Below are 22,928 nucleotides of genomic sequence, written 5' to 3'. Positions count from 1 at the left end.
GGGAGGGGCGTTGATTTGGCGTGCGGCTTCGCTGTGCAGCGAACAGGACGGGAGGCAAAAAAGGCGTGCGGCCGCTAAGTGAGTTCCATTCAGCGTCGTCCTGGCCTTTGACGGCAGACGCTTGTCCGTCCTTGATGACGTCGATGCGCCGCAGGGATTCGGCGCCACAGGCAAAAGTGGGCGCGAACGGTCTCGCAACCGCGGTCGCGCCTCACGCTGCCGGGCTTGCTGTGCTCGTCGGCGCCGCAGCCTTGCTCTGGGCCTCGCCCAGCGCTGGCAACGCCCGTCGGAACCCAACGCTGCTCGAGTCGCGCTCTTCTACGTGTTCGCCACGGCGCAGAAAGAGTTCGTCTCAAGATGACCAGCTTCTATTGTCTTGTGTCGCCGCGCTCATCCAAGCCATAAATCATATACAACGACGCTTTCGTTACCGTGCCACGCTGCAAGGACGTACATCGTCAAAGACTGACACCCACCAAAGAAAAAAAAATTGAAAAAAAAAAAGAGAGAGAGAGAGAGAGACGTCGCCGGGCCATGACAGGCCCAGTGCCGTTGCGTCTTCACCAGTCGCCCCACGCCTCGTCATCCTTCTTCTCCTTTTCTGCCGGTTTCCGCCTCGCCATCGCTGCCGTGCCCACACTGCTCTTTGTCTTGTTCGCCTGTTGCGACTTGGCCCTCGCCTCGCCCACGCTGCTGAACTCGTCCCAAAAGTCCTTGCGTTCCGGCTCCACCTTCTTCTTCGCGGCCGCGCGCTCCTCGCCCGCCGCCGCAAACGAGTCCCAGAAGGCTCGCTTGTCGGCGTCGGGCTGGATCCGGCTCGAGTTGTTGCCGTTGGTGTGTGACCCGTCGTCGCCCTCGACAAAGCGGTTGAAGGCCTCGGTGGCGCCCTTGGAGCCTTGCTGGAAGGTGCTGTACGCTGTCGTTCCGAGCGAGGCGGCGGCTGATTGCGCTTGCTTGGCTATGTCGGCCTCGGAGAGCTGTGTTATTTTTTCCCCTCGTCAGCCAGTCCAGAGATCGTATGCGAAAAAAACCATACATATGTATATGTACACATATACATATATATAGCTTCAAGGCGTCTCAAGACGACGACAAACCTTCTGTAGCCCGTCCTTTGCCACCTTCGACACCCCCGCGCTGAACCAGCCGAATCCCTTCGTCAGCGCCGCGACTGGGTCCCGCTGGAACTCCTCCGCGTTCGGCATCCCATAGCTCGTCTGCTTGGCCGGCGGCGGCGGCCAGTCGCTGCCGAACCCGCTGTACTTACCGCCCTGGCTCGGCGGCAAGTCGTCCGGCCGGCTGGCGTTCTCGGCGCCCATGTGCGCGAAGAATGCCTCGTTCTGCGCCTTCTTGCTCATCGCCGCCGTGCCCACGGACGGGCTCGCGGAGCGCGACCCCAGCGCTGCTGCCGCCGCCGACGACGAGTTGCTGACCGTTTTGCTCAGCGGGTTGGGCGTCCCACTGCGGCTGCCCGTCAGAGCCGGGGTCCCACCGGCCTTGGCTGCCGTCCTCGCCGGCGCCGTCTTCTTCGTCCTCTCTCCCGGCACGTATTCCTTGCCCTCCACCTTGGCAGTCAGCCTGTCCTTCCATTCTTCGCCGGCCTCGCTGTCGTATCTCTCTTGGATCGTGCTGTCCTCGAACGTACGTCCCTCGAGCTTGTTGCTCGAGTGCGCGTCGAAGAATTCCTTCCACGGCCGGTTGCCTCCCGCGGCCATGCGTGCGAGCTCATTGCCCTTGAAGGCGTCCATGGTTATGCTGCGAATGAAGGAGATGTGCACGCCGAGCCCGCGGTGGACGCCCGAGCAATTGAGGCACATGAAGATGCCGAATTTGGGCGACGCCTGGAGGACATGTTCATTTTAGCATCTGCAACGTATGCGCCGCATGTGAGCGTAATTGCGGTTGGGGTCGAGGCGTACCCATTGTGGACTGGGAGCGCCACAGTCGACGCAGCTCTTGTTGTCATTCTCCTTTTGAATTTCCAGCAGCTGGTGAAACGCCGGTTAGCTTATGCCGCGTTGAATTGATAAGGAATACTGTCCGAGGGGTGGCACCTTGGTCTTGGTCTCTGGATCTACTTCCCACATGTTTACGGACTGCAGGTGGGCAATGGATCACGGAGGCGGTGTGTGGGGTTACTCTATTGGTGGCTCGAAAGAAATTTCAGAACCTATTCTGCATATACGGCGGACACGTATGAGAACTGAAAGGCCTTGGGAAGAGCTCTTATCATGGTGCGGATAACGTGTTGGGCAATTGTGCGGGTGCGAGCGAAGATGCCGTTTTGTTTGTAGGTCGCACGCACTCATCCAGGTAAGTTCACCAAAGAGGCCCAGCCAACCAGAGCGACACTCGCGCTTAAACTTTCAACCCAAAAGTGCACACACGACAAGCTTGTTCACACTGATGTTGTTTTTTTTAAGCTTCAAGCGAGAGGCAGAATCAACTTTTTCAAAGAAATCTAGAGTCAGATGTGAACTTTTTGGCATTCAATCCAGTTAAAGCGTGGATTCCTCTGTCGAGGGCTATGTCAATACATGACGAAGCGATCCCTCCCATTCCGGACAAAAAACTCCACTCTGAGAGCAAGACTGCCCATTGATTCTCCAATCCTTTATCCGTGTGCGTTATTAAACTGGGAGCAGCTGAAGCCAACTTGAACCACGCTTCCCTTTTTATTGCGCGCCCCTACACCATGCACCAAGCAAAAATGCCAGGCACGATGTTGTGCAAACATCCAAACAGAAGGACTATCCGTTTGTGCGCAATGCAGAAGAAAAAGTTAAAAGCAAATACAAGCCCTCCACTGCTTCCGTGGAAGCAACCCATCGATGCAACGATTGTCATATGTGTACCAACTCATGTCACTTTCGAAATTGAGTAGAACCATCTAAGATATCCCTTCCGTCGATGTGCCATAAGAAAAAGCAAAATCCCAAGAGAAACGCCGATGCTATTGCGAAGTAATGTGTCATGACAGTGAAAGACGTGAACGTGACAAAAAAATATGTGGTTTACAGAGAAAGTTAAGGGGTCATGAGAAACTAGCCCGGGGAGAATCATCCGGATTGACAACCTGTTGGTACGCTTGTTAGCAGACTGCGTCTCTAGCGTGCAGCGGGAAATTTGCCGTACGTACCTTCAACATCCGGCCGTAATCGCGGTGATCATCTAGCGTGGTGAGGCTGGCACGGCTACCATTGTCAATAACCATCAATGCGTTTGGATTGAGTCGTTGATCGTATACGATCGGTCGACTATGCCGCTTGTCTGAGTTGGGCGTCACCGGGCTGACGGCATCGGACGACGACATATCCAGCCCATTGTAGGAGCTCACTCTAGTTGCAATGGTGGGAGGATAAGCTCTGTCTAGCAGCCCAGCCTTGCTATTTGTGCTGGCATTGCGATTCAGATTTGACGGCGAGGACGGGTTGTCGTTTATATCGCCAAATTTCTCGTTCTGATGATTCAGTCTGCGGCGGCGCCAGACAAAGAAGATGACTGCCGCAATAATCACGACGCCGAACACGGAGGCTATGACCGCTGCAGCAATCAAGCCACCCGACATGTTCGAGGTCTTCTTCTGTTGACCGCCGAGGAGGGCAGATGAGCCCGTCGTAGGAGTACTCGTCACCGTCTGGGTGACCATGCTTCCGCTGACAGTGACGACTTGAACGCTGGTGATCGGCGATGAGGACGAAGCCGGCACCTTTAGCAAAAGAAGTTAGTCAACGGTTCGAAAGTAATGTACACTCGAAGCCAGGAGATGGAGATATAGTAGAGGGGTTGGACCCATACTTCTTGACTTTGAGACGACGACGATGACGATAACGAAGTAGGAAATACATTGTCAGTGGTAGTCGTCCCTCCGCTGGAGAGCGGCTCTTGAGACGACGTGAACAAAGATGAAGAAGAAGTCGGTCCGGCCGAACTTGTCTGCAATAATCTTGTTAAAAAAGCGCAGCAAGCATGGCGGGCAGAGCGCGTACAAGAACGAAACGTCAAGACGGATCACGGTCGCAGGAGCAGATGGCGGGCGAATGAGGGAAATACGAGAGGGAGGAAGGGCACGTGGAAGGAGGCGTCATTAAAGAGCGCGGGAAAGAGATACGAAAACTCGAGAGATCAGGAGATAAGCTCAAGAAGAGCGTTGAGAGTGCGAAGGAGAAGAGAAAGTTAAAAAAGCGGAAGGGGAAAAGAGCGAAAACAAGGAGGGAAAAAAAAATACTGACCGATGTCTGTCCAGTGCTAGAGGCGGCCGAAGCAGTGCCCGACGCTGCGAGGTTCAACTTTATGTAGCCATACAGACCCTCCGACGTGTTGCCACACGTGTCGGATGGATATCCAGGACAGGGCGTATTGCACGAGCTTGTCGAGGTTTGCTCCTGGGGAATATAGTTCGAACACCAACAGTTCTCTCCTTGAAGGATGGCGAAGGCGTAGCTGGATATGCAGGTGTCGTGGCATTTGCCCATCGACATGTAAATGCTTTGTACTGTGGACGGGAGTCAGCATGCTGAGCTGCATGAAAACGGTGGTGCGGCGGCTTACATGCGACATCACCAGCAGTGTTCTGGGAGGAACAGTAGGCATTCGACAGAGCCTCGACGGAGCGAGCTGCGACGAAAAAGGAGCATAACAGCGAGCTCAGCCGCCATTTCCATGTGCTGGCCATCCTGCGCAGATGCCGAGGGGAGCTGAAGAGAAGGAAGCAAGACGATAGAAGACGAGGGAGAAAACAGCCGGTGTGAGCTGTCTAAGTCTGCCCCGTTGCTCGGAACGACACCCAAGGTTGCAGCTGCGTGCAACGAACTCTCTACTGCTGCTGCTGCTGCACAGCGAGCAAGATCACCCAACAGATGAAGAGAGTGCGTGCAGCGGGAGGCGGCAAACGCTACGAGCAACCGCAACCGATACGTGAATGCACCGGTAGTCTCGTGCAAGCTGTGTTGCGGCTTGTTCGACCGAGAAATGGGTGTGAAGGTCTGCAACGAGGTGTAACTTGTCCTCGGCGTGCGTCACTGGAAGAAGCGTCACGACAGCGGGATGACGCGCAATTGATGCTCGACTGGTGTTCAACAAGCCGCGGAAGGGACGTGTATAGGTGCCGCAAAGGATCGGATCGTGATGTTGCAGACCAAACTGCAGACGGGTCGTGGTAGAGGAGGGGGGGTGGGCGGACGGAGAGGGGGGAGGGTGATTCGGCGGTGTTGACGCTCTTCTCTCGCTCTCGCTTATCTCTCTCTCTCTACCGGCGGAACATGGATGGCATGGTCAAGCAGCAGCAGATGATAACCGACTAACACCTGTTGCAAGTGTAGCCAGTGTATGCAAAGGAGCCTGCTCCGCAAGGATGTGTGAAACGAAGACAACAGAAGAGGAGGAGTGGTGGTGGTGATGGTGGTTGGAAGTGGAGGTTGGGTGATAAAGAGAGAACGTGGGATGCGAGGAAAGGATCACAAAGAACCAGCAAAGAGCAGAAAGGCTGGGTCGGACTCGCAAGAGCCCAAAACCTTATTATTCCAGCTGCCGCTAGTGTCGCTTAGCGGTAGATGTTCAGCGGCTTGATCTACACTCGCAGCTTCTTTGGGCCGACCCCCTGGCACAGGACGAGCGATTCTGTCGATGGTCGAGTGGGCATGGGACAGCCCGCGGCAACGGCAGCAGGCCCACGGCCGCTGTGGCGGACAGTCAATCAGATGCCCACTCTTCTCTCGGATGCAGAGACACAGAAACGACGAGAACGTGACGGAGTGTGCTTTCGACAAGGCTCCTCCACGTCCGCGGACGACGACACGCCAACCAGGGGACAGTTCGCAGCGTCCGTTCCAAACGTTCCTGTGTGCAGGCGGCGTCGACAGCCCATCCGACACCACCGAGAACCGAGACTCGCTCGAGGCAACGCGCTGGTAGGACGAGAAAGACCCTTTTTACAGCGGCCATACAGTGGTGGGTAGTGTCACTGCTACGACTGCTGCAACTAGTGCTGCTGCTGCTGCTGATACTGCTACTACTACTACTTCTCCTCCTCCTCCCATTTGTGTTCTGCGCAATTGTCGTGGGTGATGACGACGAGCGTCATGACAGAGCGCACGGGCGACTGCCGGTCTGTCCGGCCCCAGCAGGTCGCCATGGTTGATGCCAACTTTATTTGACAAAATGCCAGAAACGACATCGTGCCCCGTTCCATCGCGAGCCCGTCGCGATTATGCACGTCTTCATGCCCGTACCAGAGAGTCGTCTCTGCTGTATCCAGAATGTTTCTTTGCCTCTTCTTTTTTTTTTAAATCTTTCTTCATTCTTCCCCTCCGGTCGCTCTACCGTGGCGCGCAGAACACACGTACCACATCTCCTCCTCCCTCCTCCCCAAGAAAAAAAAAACGCGCTGGCGACTGGCCGTTCGTCCAACACGTTGTTTTAGCGCCACCCGAGTGTCAATACGATTCTAATCATTCTGCTAATGGACTCCCTCCTTTTTTTGGTCTCCCTCCCCCTTCGATGGCGCGTTGCCTGGAGCGCCGAACACGCGCAGCGCCGTTCTGGATTGCCAGCTGCACCGCCGCCGCCAAAAGCGGCCGTCCCAAGCAGTGGCCACCAAGTCACACTACGGGTGCACGCTGCTACGGCATCCTTGGCCCATGATTATTACGGATGATGATGACGATGACGACGATGATGATACAGGGCGATCGTTCTGGCTCGGACTCGCGACGTTCCGCGCTCACCAAGCTGAATTAGATGCTCGCAACTCCTCCGTACATCCATATATGCATACGCACGTACACTACACACGTACACACGTACATACAATACATACACACATATGCTGTGCAGTCCTCTGATGTCCGCGACGTGCATGCAGAACCATCCACACCCAACCCTTTCTGCCGATGCACTAGAGCCGCTTTAGCTTACCACTATCTTGACGTTCTCTGCAGCTAGCCAACGACGCATACTTTTTCCGACCTGTTCACAATTTGCTACTGAAAAACGGCCGAAAAAAAAAACGTGGCCTGCTGGGCGCGGAGTTCACTGGTTCGTAGATACAAGTAAACACATGAATTATTGCTCTCGTCTGGCTCTTCCCGCGACGAGCCCGCTCTGGCTTTTTTCTGACGTCGTGGCCTCGACTCTTCGGGCACTTTCTGCGAGCGCCGGGGCTGCTTTTGGCAGACGGATAAGCATCGCGTTTTGGCCTCTTTTTTGCCCGTCCCCCATGCACACAGGACAGCAAGCATGGCCTGGTCGATCGCCTCTCTGGGACAAGGCCTTTTGCCAATACATTCCAGCATGATCGGGGTACGTCGCATCGTGCAGCAACGAACGCGATTGCGTTTGCCACCTGCGTCTCTCATGTCAACAGACAAAAAGTGCACAGGCGGCATGAAAACCAAGGCGTGGGGACGGCGTCAGGGCGCCCGTTCTTTCTGTGCAAGTAGTGCCGAGCTCACGAATGCGAGCAGGAGTACTCGGCAGCTGTGGTAGCCGGAGAACGCTGGCGGACCACGGCCACGGCGTCGTTGTTGTGGCAGTGAGCGCGGTGCGCGATCAGACGCTGGTGCGTCCAGCAAGTCACTTGTTGCCGCCCGCCCGCAGGACCAGAGAAGAGCCCAAAGCGGGCCGGACAAATCACGCTCGCACGCACGCACGGCGCCCGCAGCAGGCATGTCGTCATAGTTCGTCTATCACCATTTCCAGAAATAAACGGCCTCCCCCTTGCCTCTCTTGTCTTCCTGTCGCTCTCCGAGGCCTCGCAGCGAGTGGGCCCTTCCCGTGTGTGGCTTGTCCCCTCTGGCGCAATTCGCTGTGGGGACGAGCAAACATGTTTGAAACAAATTGACCTCCACTGGACCAAGTGCTACTGCTTGCAGCCCACCACGGCCAGCCCTTCGTTCAAGTCACCGGTGTTAGTCCCGCCGTGTTCAAGATCGTTCAGGCCAAATCGTCCTGCCCGAAGAAAAATCTACCCCTCCCTGTGTGTTTTGAGCTCACCAATCTCTCGGCGGAACTGCCCAGATCTCGCCGCCCTGGTGTTCTGAGACGACTCCCTTTTGCTGGACCACAACCAACCCGTTTCGCGTTCCGTACCACCTACGGCTCTCCCATGCCCAGACGCCTCCACTGTCGTCATGGAAGTTCGGTTTGCTTCGTGAGATCTACAGGAGTTGCTTTGACCGCTGAAGACCTGTCCAATGGGAGCACGACGTTGGTAGCAAACGGGAAGATCTCCAATTGTGATGTGCTTTGCTCCACGACCTGTGCCGGAACCCGGATACACGGGAGGACGCCGTCGTGATTGCAATGGTAAAGTGATTCGTCACGCCACAAAAAAAAACAGAAGAGCACAAAGTCCACACAACAACGGGACCCGTCCGAACGGTCGAACAAAAAAAATTTTTTTTATCCTCCTCCGAGAGCTTTTTATCGTGTGTGCGTGTGCGTGTGCGTGTACGCGTGCGAATCCACCGCTGTACGAGAAAAATTCCTTTTTTAATCCTTCAAACAATAATTCCTTCCATTCGCAAGGCGTCCCAGGCACTTGGATTGTTGGGACCCGGAACACCTGATCTTTTCTCGCTCAGCCGACCGTCGTTAGATTGTCTGCTACTCTGTGCCTTTCTCCCTTCCCTCCACCACCCCTCCCAAGGCCCAAAATCGGCATACCAAACCTGCGGGACGCGTATGCCCACAACAAACTCGCTTTGCCCGCACGTCCCCAGTTTGGCCCGCCTCCTTCGGATTGATCGATCCAACCATTGTCGAACAGTCATGTGGTGAACAACCAAGCCCCAGCCTCACGAGAAGTCGAGGAAAGGTGCCATGCCTGTGAACCACACCTGTCCGCTTCTCATCTTCTCCTCCGAGGACGAGGGCCTCGTCGGCGGGCACGAACATGCACTCTCGGTCCGTTCGCTGAGCAGATCGTCTACGTCGACGATGTACTAAGCTGGGACGTATCGGCTTCGTTTCCAAAGAGCGACTTGACGCCTGTCCGGGCACCGTTGCTTGTGTCCGGGGTGGTTACGCTGCAGCATCTGAACACGGTTTCTGCGTCGCAGATATCGACTAAGCCTCACCATACATGCACGACGCTATAGGAAAATAAAAAATAGTCCACGGCGGCGCTGCTGATACGTTTGCTGAGCTACCGGGTAGAGGCGAATAGAACCAGATAAAATCGGGGCTATTGTACATCGTACGACTCGCCGTAAGGGAGCTTGGGTGCTCTCGCTTATTCCATCACGCCCTTTCTCACCCTCCTTTGTGTGGTGATGGTTAAAAAAAAATCCTACATCCCCCGCCCCTCGCCACCACCGGGCCCCTCGCGTGCAAATATATTGATAGGAACACGTTCATGCAAAAACACGGGAAAAGTGTGAATTGTCCAATAGTCAGACGTAAGCAATGCGTCCATCTGGCCCAGACCCCGCAGGCTGCATCTTTGCTCAATCTTAGCGCTGCAGATGTACACCTCGAGGCTGTTCGTTGTGCGGGGAAGCTTTCCAGAGATGTATGGACAGGCCCTATTCACACCGCGTAGGCGCTGTTTGCCGTGACATTGTCTTCTCCGTCGACGACTGGTCCTTTCGCATCGTGTTGCGCTAGCAGATGTGCAAGCGCTGCGCGAAAGCTGTCAAACCTGGGAACTGCTTCCAAGCCCTGCCGGGCTCCGATGGCTGTAACTTAGGGAACTTGCCGTGGACCTTAGACCATTTTTTTTTCCTGCTCTCTATGTGCAAGCGGTAACGAACACGAATGCGTTTATGAAGACGAGAAAGAGGAGAGCGGAAAAACTCAACTGCGTGTTTCCATTGCACCAGCGACTTGTGCATTCTTCAAGCGTCGAAAGGCTGAGACTACGTCCCAATTGACTTGGACTGATCGGATTCTCCACGCTGCTTGCTGCACGCGACATGTGATCCAGCATCCGTGATGAGCTTTCAGTGTGCTAACTATGTTCTTCAGTATTGATGCCTGGCGAGTCCATCCTACGTTGCCGCTCTATACGGTCAAGACGCTACGATCACGCTTTCGACGGGGTTTCTCATAATACGTCTAGTTCATGAGGCAAAAAGAAATGAGCTTCCTTGAATGGACGAAGTGGTTGTCTTCGCCAAGCGCCGCTGTCTGTATTCTACGTATTGACGTACTGCTCCACCGATCCCACAAAGGCTGTCGTAACGCATTGTTGCCTTTTTCAAAAACCACAAAGTGCTACGTAGTAGAAAGTCACCCTCTCGACCGCCCCTTCTGTACAATCTGTGGCTTCGCACGGGGAGAGATATTGCTCACTCCTTCAGACCAGCTCCGCCAGTCAAATCTCCCAGCAAACCGCTCGGGGTATTTGTGCCGCCAGATCCTCCAAGTCCGCTCAGTAATCCAGACAGTGGGTTGGCTCCGTTGGAGGCTTGGGGTGTTGCACCACCACCACCACCAAGCAGGCCGCCGAGCAGATTACCACCGTTACCGGTCCCTCCTAGCCCACTGATCAAAGAGGCGATGGGGTCAGCTCCGTTAGAGGCTTGAGTGCCACCGCCGCCTAGCAAACCCGTCAAGCCGTCGAGTTGAGCTTTCGGGAGACGTTTGGTCTTGGTCGGCTCTCGCTTTTCCTTTGGAATTGAAAGTCCTTGGAGCAAGCCGCCTGCCCCTTGCTTTCCGCCTCCAGTGGTGCTATTGCCACCGGCACCGGTAGATGTTCCCGAAGACGAGGATCCGGTTGTTCCACCTCCGAGCAAACCTCCAAGATTGCCAAGTTCTGATCACGTTGTTAGGCTGGCACGTAATGCGAATGATGAGGCAACAACGTACCACCGAGGACTCCGGTGAGCGGGTCTGTTCCTTGGCCACCAGCCTGACTGCTCCCCAGGAGACCAGTCAGTGCGTCCAACTGCCTCTTGTTCTTTGTGCTCACTGTCTGGCCTGGCTTGCCAGGAGCATCCAATATTGGCCTTGCAACTGCAAGCGTAGCACAAGCAACCACAGCAAATGTGAATTTCATTGTGAAGGGCGGGAGTTAGATATGAGACTGGCTCAAAATGGACTACAAGATTGCAGAGTGCGTCGTCACAGGGCTGCCTGAGCGAGTGACTGGGCAAAAAAATAAAAAGGAATGAACTGATTGAGAAGTAGAGCTTGGTGAAGCCTGGAGCGGACAGAGCTGGTTGAGCACAGAGAGATCGCGAGAAGGAAATTTCGAAGCCTACATATAACCCTTCAGTCGAGCACAATCTGCAAAGTGATCCTGCAAGAATCAACCCCTTCGCAGGGAATCGATTTGCAACGTGACAAGCTACGCACGCACGATCCCGTGGATCCGAAGAAAGTGCAGGAAAGAGTTTCAGCTGATCTTGGGGGAATCGTTGACGTGGTCTACTGAATCTGCGCACACTCTGCAACACGTTCGGTGGGTTGAGTCCATCTTTTGGTGCTCATGAAGATCGTTTCAGGGACGCACAAGGAGGGCCAGCTTTTTGCGGGGCCAAAAAGATCTGATGCACGAACTGTGAGGCTCATCTCGGGATCCCCCCTCCCCGTCATTGAACAGACGTCGCTGAGTGACGCAGCTCACAAAAGCGTTTTTTCGACTCGGACGATGGTGGCACGTTCCGTGAGCGCGTTTTCATTCTTGATTTTCTTTTCCATTGGGCCCGTTGATTTTGCGACGAGTTGCTTCAAAACCGTGGGGTGGAGTGTTGTCACTCCACCGATTCCACCCTCGAACTCAAGACGACCCTTTGGGAGGAGGGGCGTTCCGCGTTCCGCAAGTCGTCTCGCAATTTCGTGCGAGGAAACCATTCCCTTGTGGTGCGAAATGACTCAAGTTCGGCTGTCGAACAGAGAAGTGATGTTCGGGAGCGTCAGGAGAAATTCGCTGACCAGGACAGACAGAGGTTTGCAAGCATGCGGGATGCTCGGTCCCCCCCCCCCCCCACAGCATTCCCCCTTCCCTTCACAGCATGGTTTAGGGCATCAAAACAAAAGAAAAGGAAAAATCATGACCAAGGTTTCGATCTTCATCAATATACATGATAAGTCTGGTGGGTACAGGAATTATAAGCGTCGGGAATATATGATCGCTCCACATATTTTGTCGAAAACAGACAGTGGAACGTCGCACGTGGCCAGAGAAGGCTAGCCTTCTGCTCAGCCTTGCGAGCTTGGTTTTGAACAATGGTCGAAACGTGCCAAACGAACTTGGTTTTGTTTTGAAGCCTTGAGCCCAAAAAAAAAAAGAAAAGAAGAAGAAGAAGTGAGTTAAAGGCTCGGCAATGACTAGAAGAACATCCTGCCCCAACTTCCAGCTCCGCTCATGTCCACCTCCGTCATCCTGCACAGGTCCCACACGACCGTCGCGACTGAGTCGAATACGGGCACGTCGAACTGCTTTTCCCAGCCGTCGACAAGGTGGGCTGCGTTCCAATTAGTGCAAAAGGTGGTGACGGCGTCTGCTCCGGCGTCGACGACGTCTCTGACCATGCTAGTCAGCCGCTCCTCCCCGACGCTGCCAATCTCGCCGTTCTCCGTGATGCCCAGGTGCTTTTCTCGCTCCGGCGCGATGGGGAAGCCTATCTCGGCGTAGTTGCGCATGATCAGCTGGTTCATGTCGGACGTGTACGGCGTGACCAGACCCAGCCTCTCGACGCGCGCGAGCCTCAGCACTCTGTTGAGCGCCAGCGTCGAAGTCGTCGCCGGCACGCCGAAGCGCCGCGTCACAAGCTCGCAGAGCTGCTCGTCCTGGGAAAACCCAAGCCAGCCCGCGCTCGTCCCGGACCACCCTATGGCATCTACCTGCAACACCCGTAAGGCACGATACACGCGGAAGAGGTTGAGCGGGGAAAGGGGTTGGGTGTGTGGACGGGCGACTCGCCTTGGCGTCGGCAAGCAGCTGTGCCGCCGGGACGAAAGCGCTCTGCGCAAACTGCGCAGCGCTGCGTGTTGAAAGGTCGAGCTGCGTCATGCGGATCCTCGTGAAGTGGACCGTCACTTGCCGAAGCGGCGTCGAGATGCTGTCGACGATCGCCTGCGTCAGCGGTTCCAAAGACGTGTTGGACGACGGGACGATAATCCCAAGTCTGACCGGCGCTGTGGACATGTCCTTCCATAAACGGTATGAACACACAATGCTGAGGTCGGGCTGTGCCTACCACGTCGTGCCTCGTTGGCTTCCGCCATCGCCTCTTTATTGCGGATTCTCGCCAGACCGCGAGACCGGATCCGGAGATTCGGGGCAAAGTTCAGCTTCAGGCACGGGGTGATGAAAAAAAAAATTTTTTTTCTTTTCCTCAAGGTCCAGTGAGGCTAGACTATTGATGACATGAGCGGCGAGGGCCTGCAGATGGAATGCAGAGCGATGCTTTGTGGGAAAGCTATTCAGATCCTGCAATGTTGACCTGTTGAGCTTGAAGTGGAGAACTGGAAAGACGGCCGTGGCTGGCGCTCGCCTGCGGCTCAGCTGCCGAAGGCCGCCGGTGGCTCTATTGTCGGGTAACGCAGTCGCGCGTCAACCACTTTCACCATAGCCGGGTGTATCCTAAATGGTCATATTCCTTGTTCACGTTCATAGCGCAGTTGTGAATCTGCTTCTGATATTCGTATTGTTCAAATCTAAGTGTGGCCTCGAACTCAACTCAGGATGAACCATTCCGCTCGTCTCTCAAATCCACCGGGCTTTCGTCGTCTAAAAGCCCCGCAGAGTCTTCATTTTCGACTCCCCTGCGAGCTTCCCTTTCCACGATCTCCTCAATTTTCCCAGATTCCTTTGTCACGCACAGCCAGATATCTTTCTTCGTTAAAAGGCCTTTGAGGGCTCCTCTTTCTACGAAGAGAACATATCTCAATCCCAGTCTCTGAATCATGTTTACAGTCAGCTGAAAGGTTGCCTTAGCATTGAGTGTAATTGGTGTTTGATCCATCCATGGCCTCAAGTCAAGGGTGATATTAGGGTCAGCCATAGGCTGATGTGAGAAAAATGTTTCGGCATCAGGGCTGAGATTTCTTGGGGCATGTAGTGCAGAGTCAAGAGCATAAGCAAGCTCAGTGCGAGATATATATCCAAGAAGAATTGCAGAGGATGGCGCATTTATTACAGGGAAGCCGCGATAGGTGTAGTTTCTCAGGAGGTCTTTCAATGACTGTATCGTGTGTCCAGTGGCTGTAATGACCACCAAGTCCTCAATGCGTGTGTATATTTGGCTTGCTGGTATGTCAGGAACAGACGCTGCATTGTCGTCCCGGTTATCGAGGAATGGGTAGCCGTTGAACTGGATCCAGGCCTCGTAAATACTCTTCTCCTCAATAGCATCGCCAACCCATTTACCGATCATAACAGCAATCATGATGGGGAGAACGTAAGTCAGCGCGCCTGTGAGCTCAAACATGATCACTACGATTGAGACGGTCATGCGAGATGTGCCTGCTAGAGCCGAGGCAGCACCAACAATGGCGTAGGTACCAGGCGTAATACACGGTATGTCTGGTTCGCAGTTGCGAAAAGCGATCCAATCGGGGTGTGTTGCTTGCCAAACCTCAAGAATGAGGCCAACGGCTCGACCGTATAGTGCCCCTATTGCGAGTGACGGTAGGATGATACCCGCCGGTATTTGTAAACCGAATGTAATGGAAGCAAGAAAGAAGCCAAGTACAGCAGCGATGATGAGCAAAGCCATAACCCCAGTGTTGGCCCGACCGGATTTGCATAGGCCCAGCTGATCCTCGTTTAAATCGACACATTCAGCGAAGAGTGTATAGACGAGCTCAGATGCTTGGGCTCGCATGAACTTAATTGGATAGTTGATCAAGGCTGTAACGAAGGCCACTGCAACGACCTCAGCCACAGGTCCTTTAAAGAATGGTTTGTCTCGTCGCCATTCAGCAACTTTCATGTTCAACTTGATGAACAAGCCTCCATATAGGCCACCAAGTACTCCTAATAGAGCGAATGGCACCATCTCAAAGCCATGCCAGCCACTGTGATACGTGACTTGGAATAAAACCAGCTTTCCGGTGCGGAAGGGGTTGAACGCCTGAAGAGTTACCGCAGCAACCATAGCGCACACGAAGGACTGCCACATTGTCTTGTCTGGGAAGTAGTAGGACAGTTGTTCCAGGCTGAATAGCACCCCGCCAACTGGTGAGCCGAAGGCAACTGAGATTCCAGCCGCTGCTGCCGCGGAAAGGACCTCTCGTTTTCGTGCTTCTCCATGGTTAGCCTATTCCACAATGTCCTAATTAGCCGAACTTACCTTCATTTGTGTTGATATCTTTGAAGCCTTTCACAAAGAGATTCGCACAACAGCAAGCAACATGGACCAAAGGCCCTTCCTTTCCCAGCCACAATCCACTGGCGACCGCTAGACAAAGTCCCAGACTTTTGATGACCAGCGTCCATCCTCCCATGAATCTCCTGATCACAAAACCTCCAAGCACAGTCTTGATCTCAGGAATGCCAGAGTGTTTTGCGTACGGCGCATAGTCCTTGACCAGTATACTAGCACATGCGGCGAACAGCACACTAAGAATCAGGAAAAATATGTATCCAACAATGTACACGGCACCCGCAGACTTCACGCCAAGCACAGTGCCCCAGTTGCGCCAGTCGACGCACTGCTCTAGTCGATCTGCGCCCCAACAACAGAATGCCTGGTTAAGGTAGAATCTGCCACCATGCTCCACATTCTGGCAGACACCACCTTTCAAGTCAGCCAGCCAATCGCTTGCTACATCAATGAAAGCTGCCACAAGACCGGCCGCTATGCCTGTCGCGATAAGCACAATCCAGATCTGACTTCGGTCGGCAAACTGGCGAATTTGTCCGACCAGACCCGTCGCGGAAGAGTTTAGCACACGGAGACGCTGCCGTTCTTTAGCATACTCGAAGATCCAATCTATTGCCGTCAAGTCGTCGTAGCCCACTCTTCGGCCGGGCCCCTCGGTGTACCAGTCCGTCGTGCTGTCCTTTACGTCGAGGGCATCGAAGGAAGGCAAGGCGTTGCCATTGTTTAGCCATTGCCTCCTATAGCCGTGCGTGTTTGAATTTGCATTGAGAATTTTAGGCGGATGCTTTACAGACTGGCTCGAAGATGAGGAGGCTGCATCACGCTGGAGGAAGCGCGGAAGATGAAAACCAGAAGTTGTTATCGAAGGCTTGTAAATCTTGCGCTTGAAAGAAATGCTAAACAAATGTTAAGATTATATTCCGCGAATCCGGAGAACGGCACGTACTTGGCTCCCAAATCCTCATGCAATGGATCGTCCCCCAGCAAGTCTGCCTCGTCGTCACTCACTCCATCCTCAACATGTGGTTGTCGCGCTGAACTGCTGTGGCTAGACGACGCCTCAGCGTGCGCATATTCGTTGATGCGCTGAAATGAGCTTGACATGCTCACTCATGGCTATTTTCTGTCCGCAATCATGGTAAAACCTATAGCTTTGCTTGTGTTGGCCTTCCAATGCCTAGGTTCCAAGATGAAAGACGGATTGATGGCAGCCTTGTTGCCGTGTGGCCTGGCGGGACATTTCGGGTGTTTCCACCTCTCTAAAAGGACTATGATGAGGAACTGGGATTGAGCTGAATGACGATTTACAAGGAAAATGAGGCCGAAAAAGACAATATTTTGGTTCAGGCGATCAACCTTGAATCGCGAAGAATACCACAAGATTTATCAACGAGCAAAATTTCTGTCTGATAGTCATCTTCCGCAGGTCCTCGTCAATCTAGGATACCTCAAAAGGTGAGGACACAATCAGTTTCCATAACTAATCAGACGCCCAAGGTAGCTGCGTCATTTCTCCCATAGTATCACTCTCTCCGACTGACGGGACGACTTCTCTTCGAGCTTTCCTTCATCGTCATCTTACACTCATCGCAGTACCACTTGGCTAAGCAGAGGTGTTAGCAGACATATTATTAAGAAACAGAAAAGAGACTTACTGTTCTCGTCTGGCGCCCTACTTAACCCTGCACACTTCAGATGGAACCACTCCCTTTCGCAATTCTCGTTATCACAAGCTACCATTTCGCCATAGCTCACATCATTACAATAGCAGTATTTAGCCTCGTTAGCATCCTCTTCCGCGCCGTCCATGTCGCCGTCATCCATCTCAGCATCGTCAATTTCGCCCTCGTCAACTAAATCGGAAGCCTCGTCGGCAGCAATATCGGTGTCTGCTCTGGTAGACGTCGCCGCAGAACCTGCTCCTTTCTTCCGTCTAGATCGCTCACCTGATTCGCTGGAAGCATGACTACCGTTGTTGTCTTTATTGTTGCGAACGGATCTACTTCGACTTCCCAGCTCAGGGAATGTGCTTGACATTGGCGTCGCCGTCTTCGAAGCCCTGCCCGCTCGTGTTACGACCAATGGAGCAGGTGCATCCGCATCTGGCATGGACACATCGTCGTTGACGTCTGCATCCTCACTCTTCATTGGCTTCGACTGGTCCAGGAGCAGCTTCGAACCTTCTGCACCTTCCGCCCCAGCTACTGCATTTAGTTGTGACTGTTCATGGGCAGAAAGCGACGAGGTACCGTTTGTTGGTTTGTTTGACTGTGAAGATGGAGGCCTCGTAGGTTTGTTTTCGATAGTGGTCAATTGAGTCGAATTGGCGGTCGAGTTCTGGCGGCCGCGGACTTGACCTGGCCTTGTTGAAGTTTCTTTTGCGGCAAATGTACCAATAACGGGAGATGAGGTAAGATAAGGCGACGCTCCTCCTACAACTCTGATACTTGTTAGTATTCGCAAGCCTAGAACGGGGGACAAAGATGTACCTCTTCTTAGGAGCCGGCCCCGGTTTCGAACGCTTCTTGGGAGCAACATCGGGGGTCTCCCTTGGGCTTGCCTGGTTCGCTCTTGAGGTATTACCAAGTGCACTGCTACCCGACCTTTCCATGGGTACAGCAGCTGCAACCTTTTTCCTCTTGTTTGGGCCCGTAACTCCGTTCGAAATGCCAAGCCCAACAGACTTTGGATCCTCAGCTGTCTTCTTGGCTTTATTTGGACCTTTTCTAGGTGCCGGTCGGTCGTCAAAATCCGAATCTATTTGTTGTGTACGACTCTTTCGCGCTGCTACGGCCTCTCGACGCGCCTCGCTTCTGCTGGCAAATTCACCTTCGACCGCGGCAGCGGCGGCGGCCAGTGTATTCGTTGTCGCCACTTCCCGCCTCGATCGCTCCGGGGCTTTCTTTGTTTCCTTGTCTGTGACATAAGCCCAGTGTTTGGGATTGCCTAGCCGGGCTTCATCGCTGATTTCCTCGGGAATATGTAGATATGAACTCATCATGCGATCGAGCTGCCGCTGTAATTGCTGGTTCGCTGTTGCCAACACAGCTATTTTCTCATCCAACGCCGGAGCCATGGTTGCGATGTTCACATTTAAGTTGTAAAACAGTGCTTGTCTTTCACGATCTGCGACATCGTCACTGTCGTTGAACGTTCCATCTGACGCACTATTTCCAACAACAGAGCCATGCCTACTCCCATCCACACTGTTTCGTGCACTTAAGCTCGGAAAATATGCGTGTGGTGGTGGTTTGTTGCGCGTCACTGGAGGAAGATCAATGATAGCAGCAGCTAGCCGTCGCACCTGCTCATCCGGCGCATGTAGTTTCGCCTCTACCTCTTTAAGCATGGAGAAATGCCGAATAATCTCTTTCGGTAGCGCATCGATTGCATCTGTAAAGTGCTGGATGGCTGGAAAGAAGCCTGGCTGCGCGTCGTTGTTCGCAGGAGTCTCATCGGCCAGGTTGCGACCGGAGAAGTTTCGTGCATAGTAGTTTTGCGGTCGCGTAGTGCGCACAACCTGTCGAGCTGACTGACGTCGTCCTGGAGCTGTAGCCATGGTGACGAGGAAAAATTAGCAACGTCGTACGGGGAGGAATCGCAAGAAAGACAGGAGGGTGTGAGGCTTGACAGTCCAGACGAATATCAATAGTGACAGACACAAGGATTAGCCCGATTCTCGAATGCTAGATACAGTCATTGAGACTGCGATAGCATCATTATGTCCAGCCTCAAGACACTGCAAGGCTACGGGATGGTTGTGACCGAGATGAGTGCGAGACGGCGCTCCAGAGTGTCAGGCGCGGAACTGGACCCTGCACCTGCGCTGCTCTTGCTTCCTCTGATCCTTATCGATAAGGATGCCACCAAAAATGGTTAGCTTCACATTTTCCGCTTACTTTCTTCTCCGCTAGTGGTGAAGCTCTATCCGTAAATCAATTGAGCACATGTCGGCAAGGACCCCTTCCAAAACATCACGAGTGTCGAATTTGTCGAGATGGCTAGTCGAGAATTCGGACTTCATGCACAAATTAAACTGCGCTGCCCTGCTTGACAGGTCTCGGACATGCCACAGGTCCACGTACAGAAATTTGTTCCTAATGCTTGGAGAATATCCTTAAAATGAAACGTCCAAGCAGTTCAGAAAGGTATGACTGTTAAATATTAAACCTCAACATTACCGCTCAAGCTTCGATTTCCACCACGTTCCATTTGGTGATGGTGAGGAATTCAGGGCTGCCTAAAGGGTTCAAGACGTGCTCCAAGCATCCAAAAGCAGTATCGGCGTACGAGAACTTACTACGTGTAGATCTTAATCGTATGATCTGCCTTGCCACTGCCGCCATTCCCAAGCTACTGTAATACTGTTGCTAGCACGTCAGAGACCTGTCTTTGATTGAGGAATTCATCATCATTGCATAAATGGAAGCCATGCAGCTATGTGACTTTGGCGTGCAATAGATACGGCCAATAATAGAGACAATCACACATCCGTAGATTTTTTTTTTCGAAGTTCTCACGAATTGCGTCGACGTTCAATTGCTTAGCGGATTCTCCTTGGATTTGTTCGGGCATTGAAACATACTGCAATCCTAAGTTTGGGAGTCCCTCCATTCCGCGCCTCATTTCTATGCTCTCAAACATATCTTGGCTGTCGATGCTAGGCGATAACAGGTGGCTCGAAGGCATTTTCTTATTATACTTTCAAAAAAAAGGCTTTGATGCTACTCAACCCCTCGAAAGATATCTTTACATGTAAGAACATAATATTCTCTGCAATCGCATAACCAATGCTCAAGTTCTCATGTAAATAAGTTCTACAAAGTATCTCTCTCCAGGCAGCTGAGTAGACCTCAACTTCGTAGATTATGATTGCAAAAACTAGCATGCTGTGCGGGTAAGCTTTCATGCCTCAGAAACCTCTTCCCCTTATTCTAGTTCGATTTAGACTTGGAAAAAGAAAGCACAAAGACACGAACCAGTTGGCGTGCATTGCAGACAAGCGCAAATCCTGATAATGATGAATGGATCTGATATGGAGCGATTGCGCCGTGCTCTCAACCATAGCTAGTGTGACCTCGGCGTTCTTTAACTCTAGTATACCCCGTACATCTCGCGTAATGTTGACCGATGCTGGCGTTGCCGATATCGGCCCATGATTGATCAGATGAACGAGTTCCAAGAAAATAGAAGTGACTCCTCTCGCAGGACTCTGAGCGAGTATTTTCCATTCTGAATTTGTTTTCTTAAAGTCATTATGGGAAAGTATTTTGAGACTATACCTGAGAAGACGATACAATGGTGTCTTCAGCAGAAGATGTTCGCAATTTTGCTCGATCCTTCTTGAAGCCAAGTTTAGAGAGCACTAACTTTGATCCTAGGTTTTGGGTTGCGAGTGCACCTTTAGCAGGTAACGGCCACGTTAACGTCTCGCCCAAAGGAGGGCCCTACTTTGGAATTCCAGACGAGAGAACATTTTGGTATCTAGATCTATCGGGTTCCGGCAATGAAACCATCGCACATATGTACGAACCGGGTAATGGAAGAATCACAATCATGTTCAACGCATTCGATGGTCCACCAGAGATTGTAAGATTCTGGGGCAAAGGGCTCGTGTTAGAATACGGCACACGTGAATTTCTGGCATTTGTAGACAAGCACAACATTGAAGTGCTCCCCGGGACGCGATCTATCATTGTTGTGCACATACACCAAGTCGGCTCTTCATGCGGCTATTCGGTGCCCCTTTACGAGTTTAAAAAGCATAGACAAATCTTGAATAACCATTGGATCCAGCAGCAGAAGAAAGTCGAACAGGGAAAAGAAGAGCACTCGATGCCAAGGTATGGGAAGCTGTTTCTTGTTTTCCATCTGTACTAATTTAGAGAAAGATATTGGGCCTACAAAAGTGCTTGGAGTATGGATGGCCTGCCTGGTATGAAGATAGGTCTGGCTACAGCTAGAGCTGAGAAGATCGCTCCCATTGTAAAGATGGTTGGTCCTTTGGCTCCGAAAAATGGTACAGGATACGCCATACACACACAAAGACAGATCTTCATGATCGTAATATTGAGTTTTCTGCTCGGGGCTTTTGCTGCAATTTATGGCCTGCCTCTTTGGGTGGAATTAAAGACACAAATACGAAACTTGTCTGCATATGTACACGTTTTGTCGATATGATAATCTTAAATTTTATTTATCTACAGAATTATTCTAGGTTTATGAGCATGAACCCAGGTCCAGGTACTGGCCATGCTTTGATAAACACTACTTTTTTATTTCCAAGCTAAGGACTCGGCTTGGAGCATTCCATAAAATGCATCATCACTTTCTGCCCATTTCTGCACCAGTTCGGCGGCCTCATCGCATTCATGTTCTGGGACACCAGCTTTCAACCAGCTCTCTCTATATTTGTCACCCTTCCCAAGTCGTGCAGACAGCCTATCTGCCCATAACTTGCAACTTTTCCTGTCGGCATACACCGTCGTCCCTGCACCCAGCCTCACCTTCGTAGAATCTTCGACATCAAAGCCCGCCTTTCTGAGCCATCCACGATGATACATACCGCTGAAATCAGGACCGCCAATGGCGAGAATCATATTTTTGACATAAATGCGATCGATCTCGGCTCCATAGGGATGAAAGTGCATCGCAGCGCCATCGCGAATAGCAAGTAACCCCCCTGGTTTCAGCACCCGTCGACATTCCTTCAAAGCGATGATGGCATTTTGTTCAGGTCGAAGGTGTTGAAAAACTTGGGAGGCGAATACAACATCGAAACTGTTGTCCTCAAAAGGCAGTGTTTCCAGGAGGTCAGCCTGTATGAACTTGACCTTGTCACCCAGTCCCCGAGACTTTGCGACTTCCTTTGCGTGATTGATGATCTCGGAACTGTAGTCTACTCCAATCACCTCTCCTAGGGACGCGAAGGGAACAAAGCCCGTTGTGATCGTGCCCGGACCGCAACCGACATCGAGGATGCGATGAATTGGCTGAATGTAAGGCAGAACGAACGATGCATCCGAATCGACAGTTCGCGACTCATGACTTGAGATCGTCGCTTTTGAATGTCCCATGGTGTATTCGTGTTTGTTATTTGTACTGGCCATGTTCACTAACTGCGATTATCGATGTATTTGAATGCTGAAGCTAAGTTGAATTCAAATAGTGTCTTAAGGAAAAAGTCCACATAATGACGATTCTTTTCGAAAATTCTTATGCTTCTGGCTTTAAGTGCTACGGCCCACAAGATACTCTGCTCGAGGCTCACATGAACTTTGCATCACAAAACTCGATGCAATTGGCCGTACTAGTCCGAGATCAGCGTAGTTTCTTACCTTCTTCAACACTCTGATTTGTCCGGGGATAATTTGTGCGCACTTTAACTAGTCGCCGAGTTTCCTTTCCTGGTCATTGGATTGCCGATTCTCAGCGGAATGCGCTATAATGAGTAATGAGTTGAAACCTGCCGCTTCAAGTGATCAGCATCTTATCCTGAGCTTTGCTTAAATAGTGTTTTCTGTCCTCATATGAAGTTGGCAAGAATAATACTTCCAGTGACGCTGGGATTCCTCCCCATATTTAATGTCGGAATATGCTATTTCTTGAGAAACAATGGCACGAAATCTGCACTAAACCCTTGGTTTTGCCAGG

General features: G+C 52.3%; 8 protein-coding genes across 10 annotated transcripts; 1 reads left to right on the top strand and 7 right to left on the bottom strand.

Moving 5' to 3' along the window:
* Positions 1–82: 82 nt before the first annotated feature.
* Positions 83–2,283, bottom strand: PV09_06269 (uncharacterized protein). Its single transcript, XM_016359882.1, has 4 exons — positions 2,055–2,283; positions 1,920–1,988; positions 1,098–1,841; positions 83–977 (listed from the first exon to the last, which is right to left on the bottom strand). Exons 1-4 carry the CDS (start codon positions 2,085–2,087, stop codon positions 561–563), a joined length of 1,263 nt encoding a protein of 420 aa, XP_016212330.1. The 5' UTR covers positions 2,088–2,283; the 3' UTR covers positions 83–560.
* Positions 2,284–2,467: 184 nt separating this feature from the next.
* PV09_06268 lies at positions 2,468–5,528 on the bottom strand. 3 transcript variants are annotated; one of them, XM_016359879.1, is made up of 5 exons: positions 4,552–5,528; positions 4,233–4,495; positions 3,799–3,936; positions 3,140–3,709; positions 2,468–3,076 (listed from the first exon to the last, which is right to left on the bottom strand). In XM_016359879.1, exons 1-5 carry the CDS (start codon positions 4,673–4,675, stop codon positions 3,035–3,037), a joined length of 1,137 nt encoding a protein of 378 aa, XP_016212327.1. In that variant the 5' UTR covers positions 4,676–5,528; the 3' UTR covers positions 2,468–3,034. The 3 variants fall into 3 exon arrangements, with proteins under 3 accessions (XP_016212327.1, XP_016212328.1, XP_016212329.1); XM_016359880.1 differs by having other exon boundaries at positions 3,847–3,936; XM_016359881.1 differs by lacking the exon at positions 3,799–3,936.
* Positions 5,529–10,105: 4,577 nt separating this feature from the next.
* Positions 10,106–11,522, bottom strand: PV09_06267 (uncharacterized protein). The gene is made up of 2 exons (XM_016359878.1): positions 10,810–11,522; positions 10,106–10,756 (listed from the first exon to the last, which is right to left on the bottom strand). Exons 1-2 carry the CDS (start codon positions 10,997–10,999, stop codon positions 10,290–10,292), a joined length of 657 nt encoding a protein of 218 aa, XP_016212326.1. The 5' UTR covers positions 11,000–11,522; the 3' UTR covers positions 10,106–10,289.
* Positions 11,523–12,273: 751 nt separating this feature from the next.
* PV09_06266 (uncharacterized protein) lies at positions 12,274–13,093 on the bottom strand (the record flags this gene model as incomplete). Its single annotated transcript, XM_016359877.1, has 2 exons — positions 12,274–12,789; positions 12,815–13,093. The coding sequence occupies 2 exons, from the start codon at positions 13,091–13,093 to the stop codon at positions 12,274–12,276; spliced, it is 795 nt and encodes a 264-aa protein (XP_016212325.1).
* A 535-nt stretch (positions 13,094–13,628) lies between these two features.
* On the bottom strand, positions 13,629–16,379 carry PV09_06265 (uncharacterized protein; the record flags this gene model as incomplete). The annotated part of the gene is made up of 3 exons (XM_016359876.1): positions 13,629–15,193; positions 15,243–16,171; positions 16,222–16,379. 3 exons carry the CDS (start codon positions 16,377–16,379, stop codon positions 13,629–13,631), a joined length of 2,652 nt encoding a protein of 883 aa, XP_016212324.1.
* Positions 16,380–16,543: 164 nt separating this feature from the next.
* PV09_06264 (uncharacterized protein) lies at positions 16,544–19,063 on the bottom strand. The gene is made up of 3 exons (XM_016359875.1): positions 17,765–19,063; positions 16,931–17,715; positions 16,544–16,878 (listed from the first exon to the last, which is right to left on the bottom strand). Exons 1-3 carry the CDS (start codon positions 18,832–18,834, stop codon positions 16,799–16,801), a joined length of 1,935 nt encoding a protein of 644 aa, XP_016212323.1. The 5' UTR covers positions 18,835–19,063; the 3' UTR covers positions 16,544–16,798.
* A 1,415-nt stretch (positions 19,064–20,478) lies between these two features.
* PV09_06263 (uncharacterized protein) lies at positions 20,479–21,526 on the top strand. The gene is made up of 3 exons (XM_016359874.1): positions 20,479–20,594; positions 20,657–21,118; positions 21,167–21,526. Exons 1-3 carry the CDS (start codon positions 20,533–20,535, stop codon positions 21,453–21,455), a joined length of 813 nt encoding a protein of 270 aa, XP_016212322.1. The 5' UTR covers positions 20,479–20,532; the 3' UTR covers positions 21,456–21,526.
* Positions 21,454–22,513, bottom strand: PV09_06262 (uncharacterized protein). Its single transcript, XM_016359873.1, has one exon. The coding sequence runs from the start codon at positions 22,382–22,384 to the stop codon at positions 21,551–21,553; it is 834 nt and encodes a 277-aa protein (XP_016212321.1). The 5' UTR covers positions 22,385–22,513; the 3' UTR covers positions 21,454–21,550.
* Positions 22,514–22,928: the final 415 nt, after the last annotated feature.

Source organism: Verruconis gallopava (genome assembly GCF_000836295.1).
Source record: "Verruconis gallopava strain CBS 43764 unplaced genomic scaffold supercont1.21, whole genome shotgun sequence".
Classification (NCBI taxonomy): Eukaryota; Fungi; Ascomycota; class Dothideomycetes; order Venturiales; family Sympoventuriaceae; genus Verruconis; species Verruconis gallopava.
Note: the sequence above shows the minus strand (reverse complement) of the source record. Positions and strands in the feature narration are given on the sequence as shown.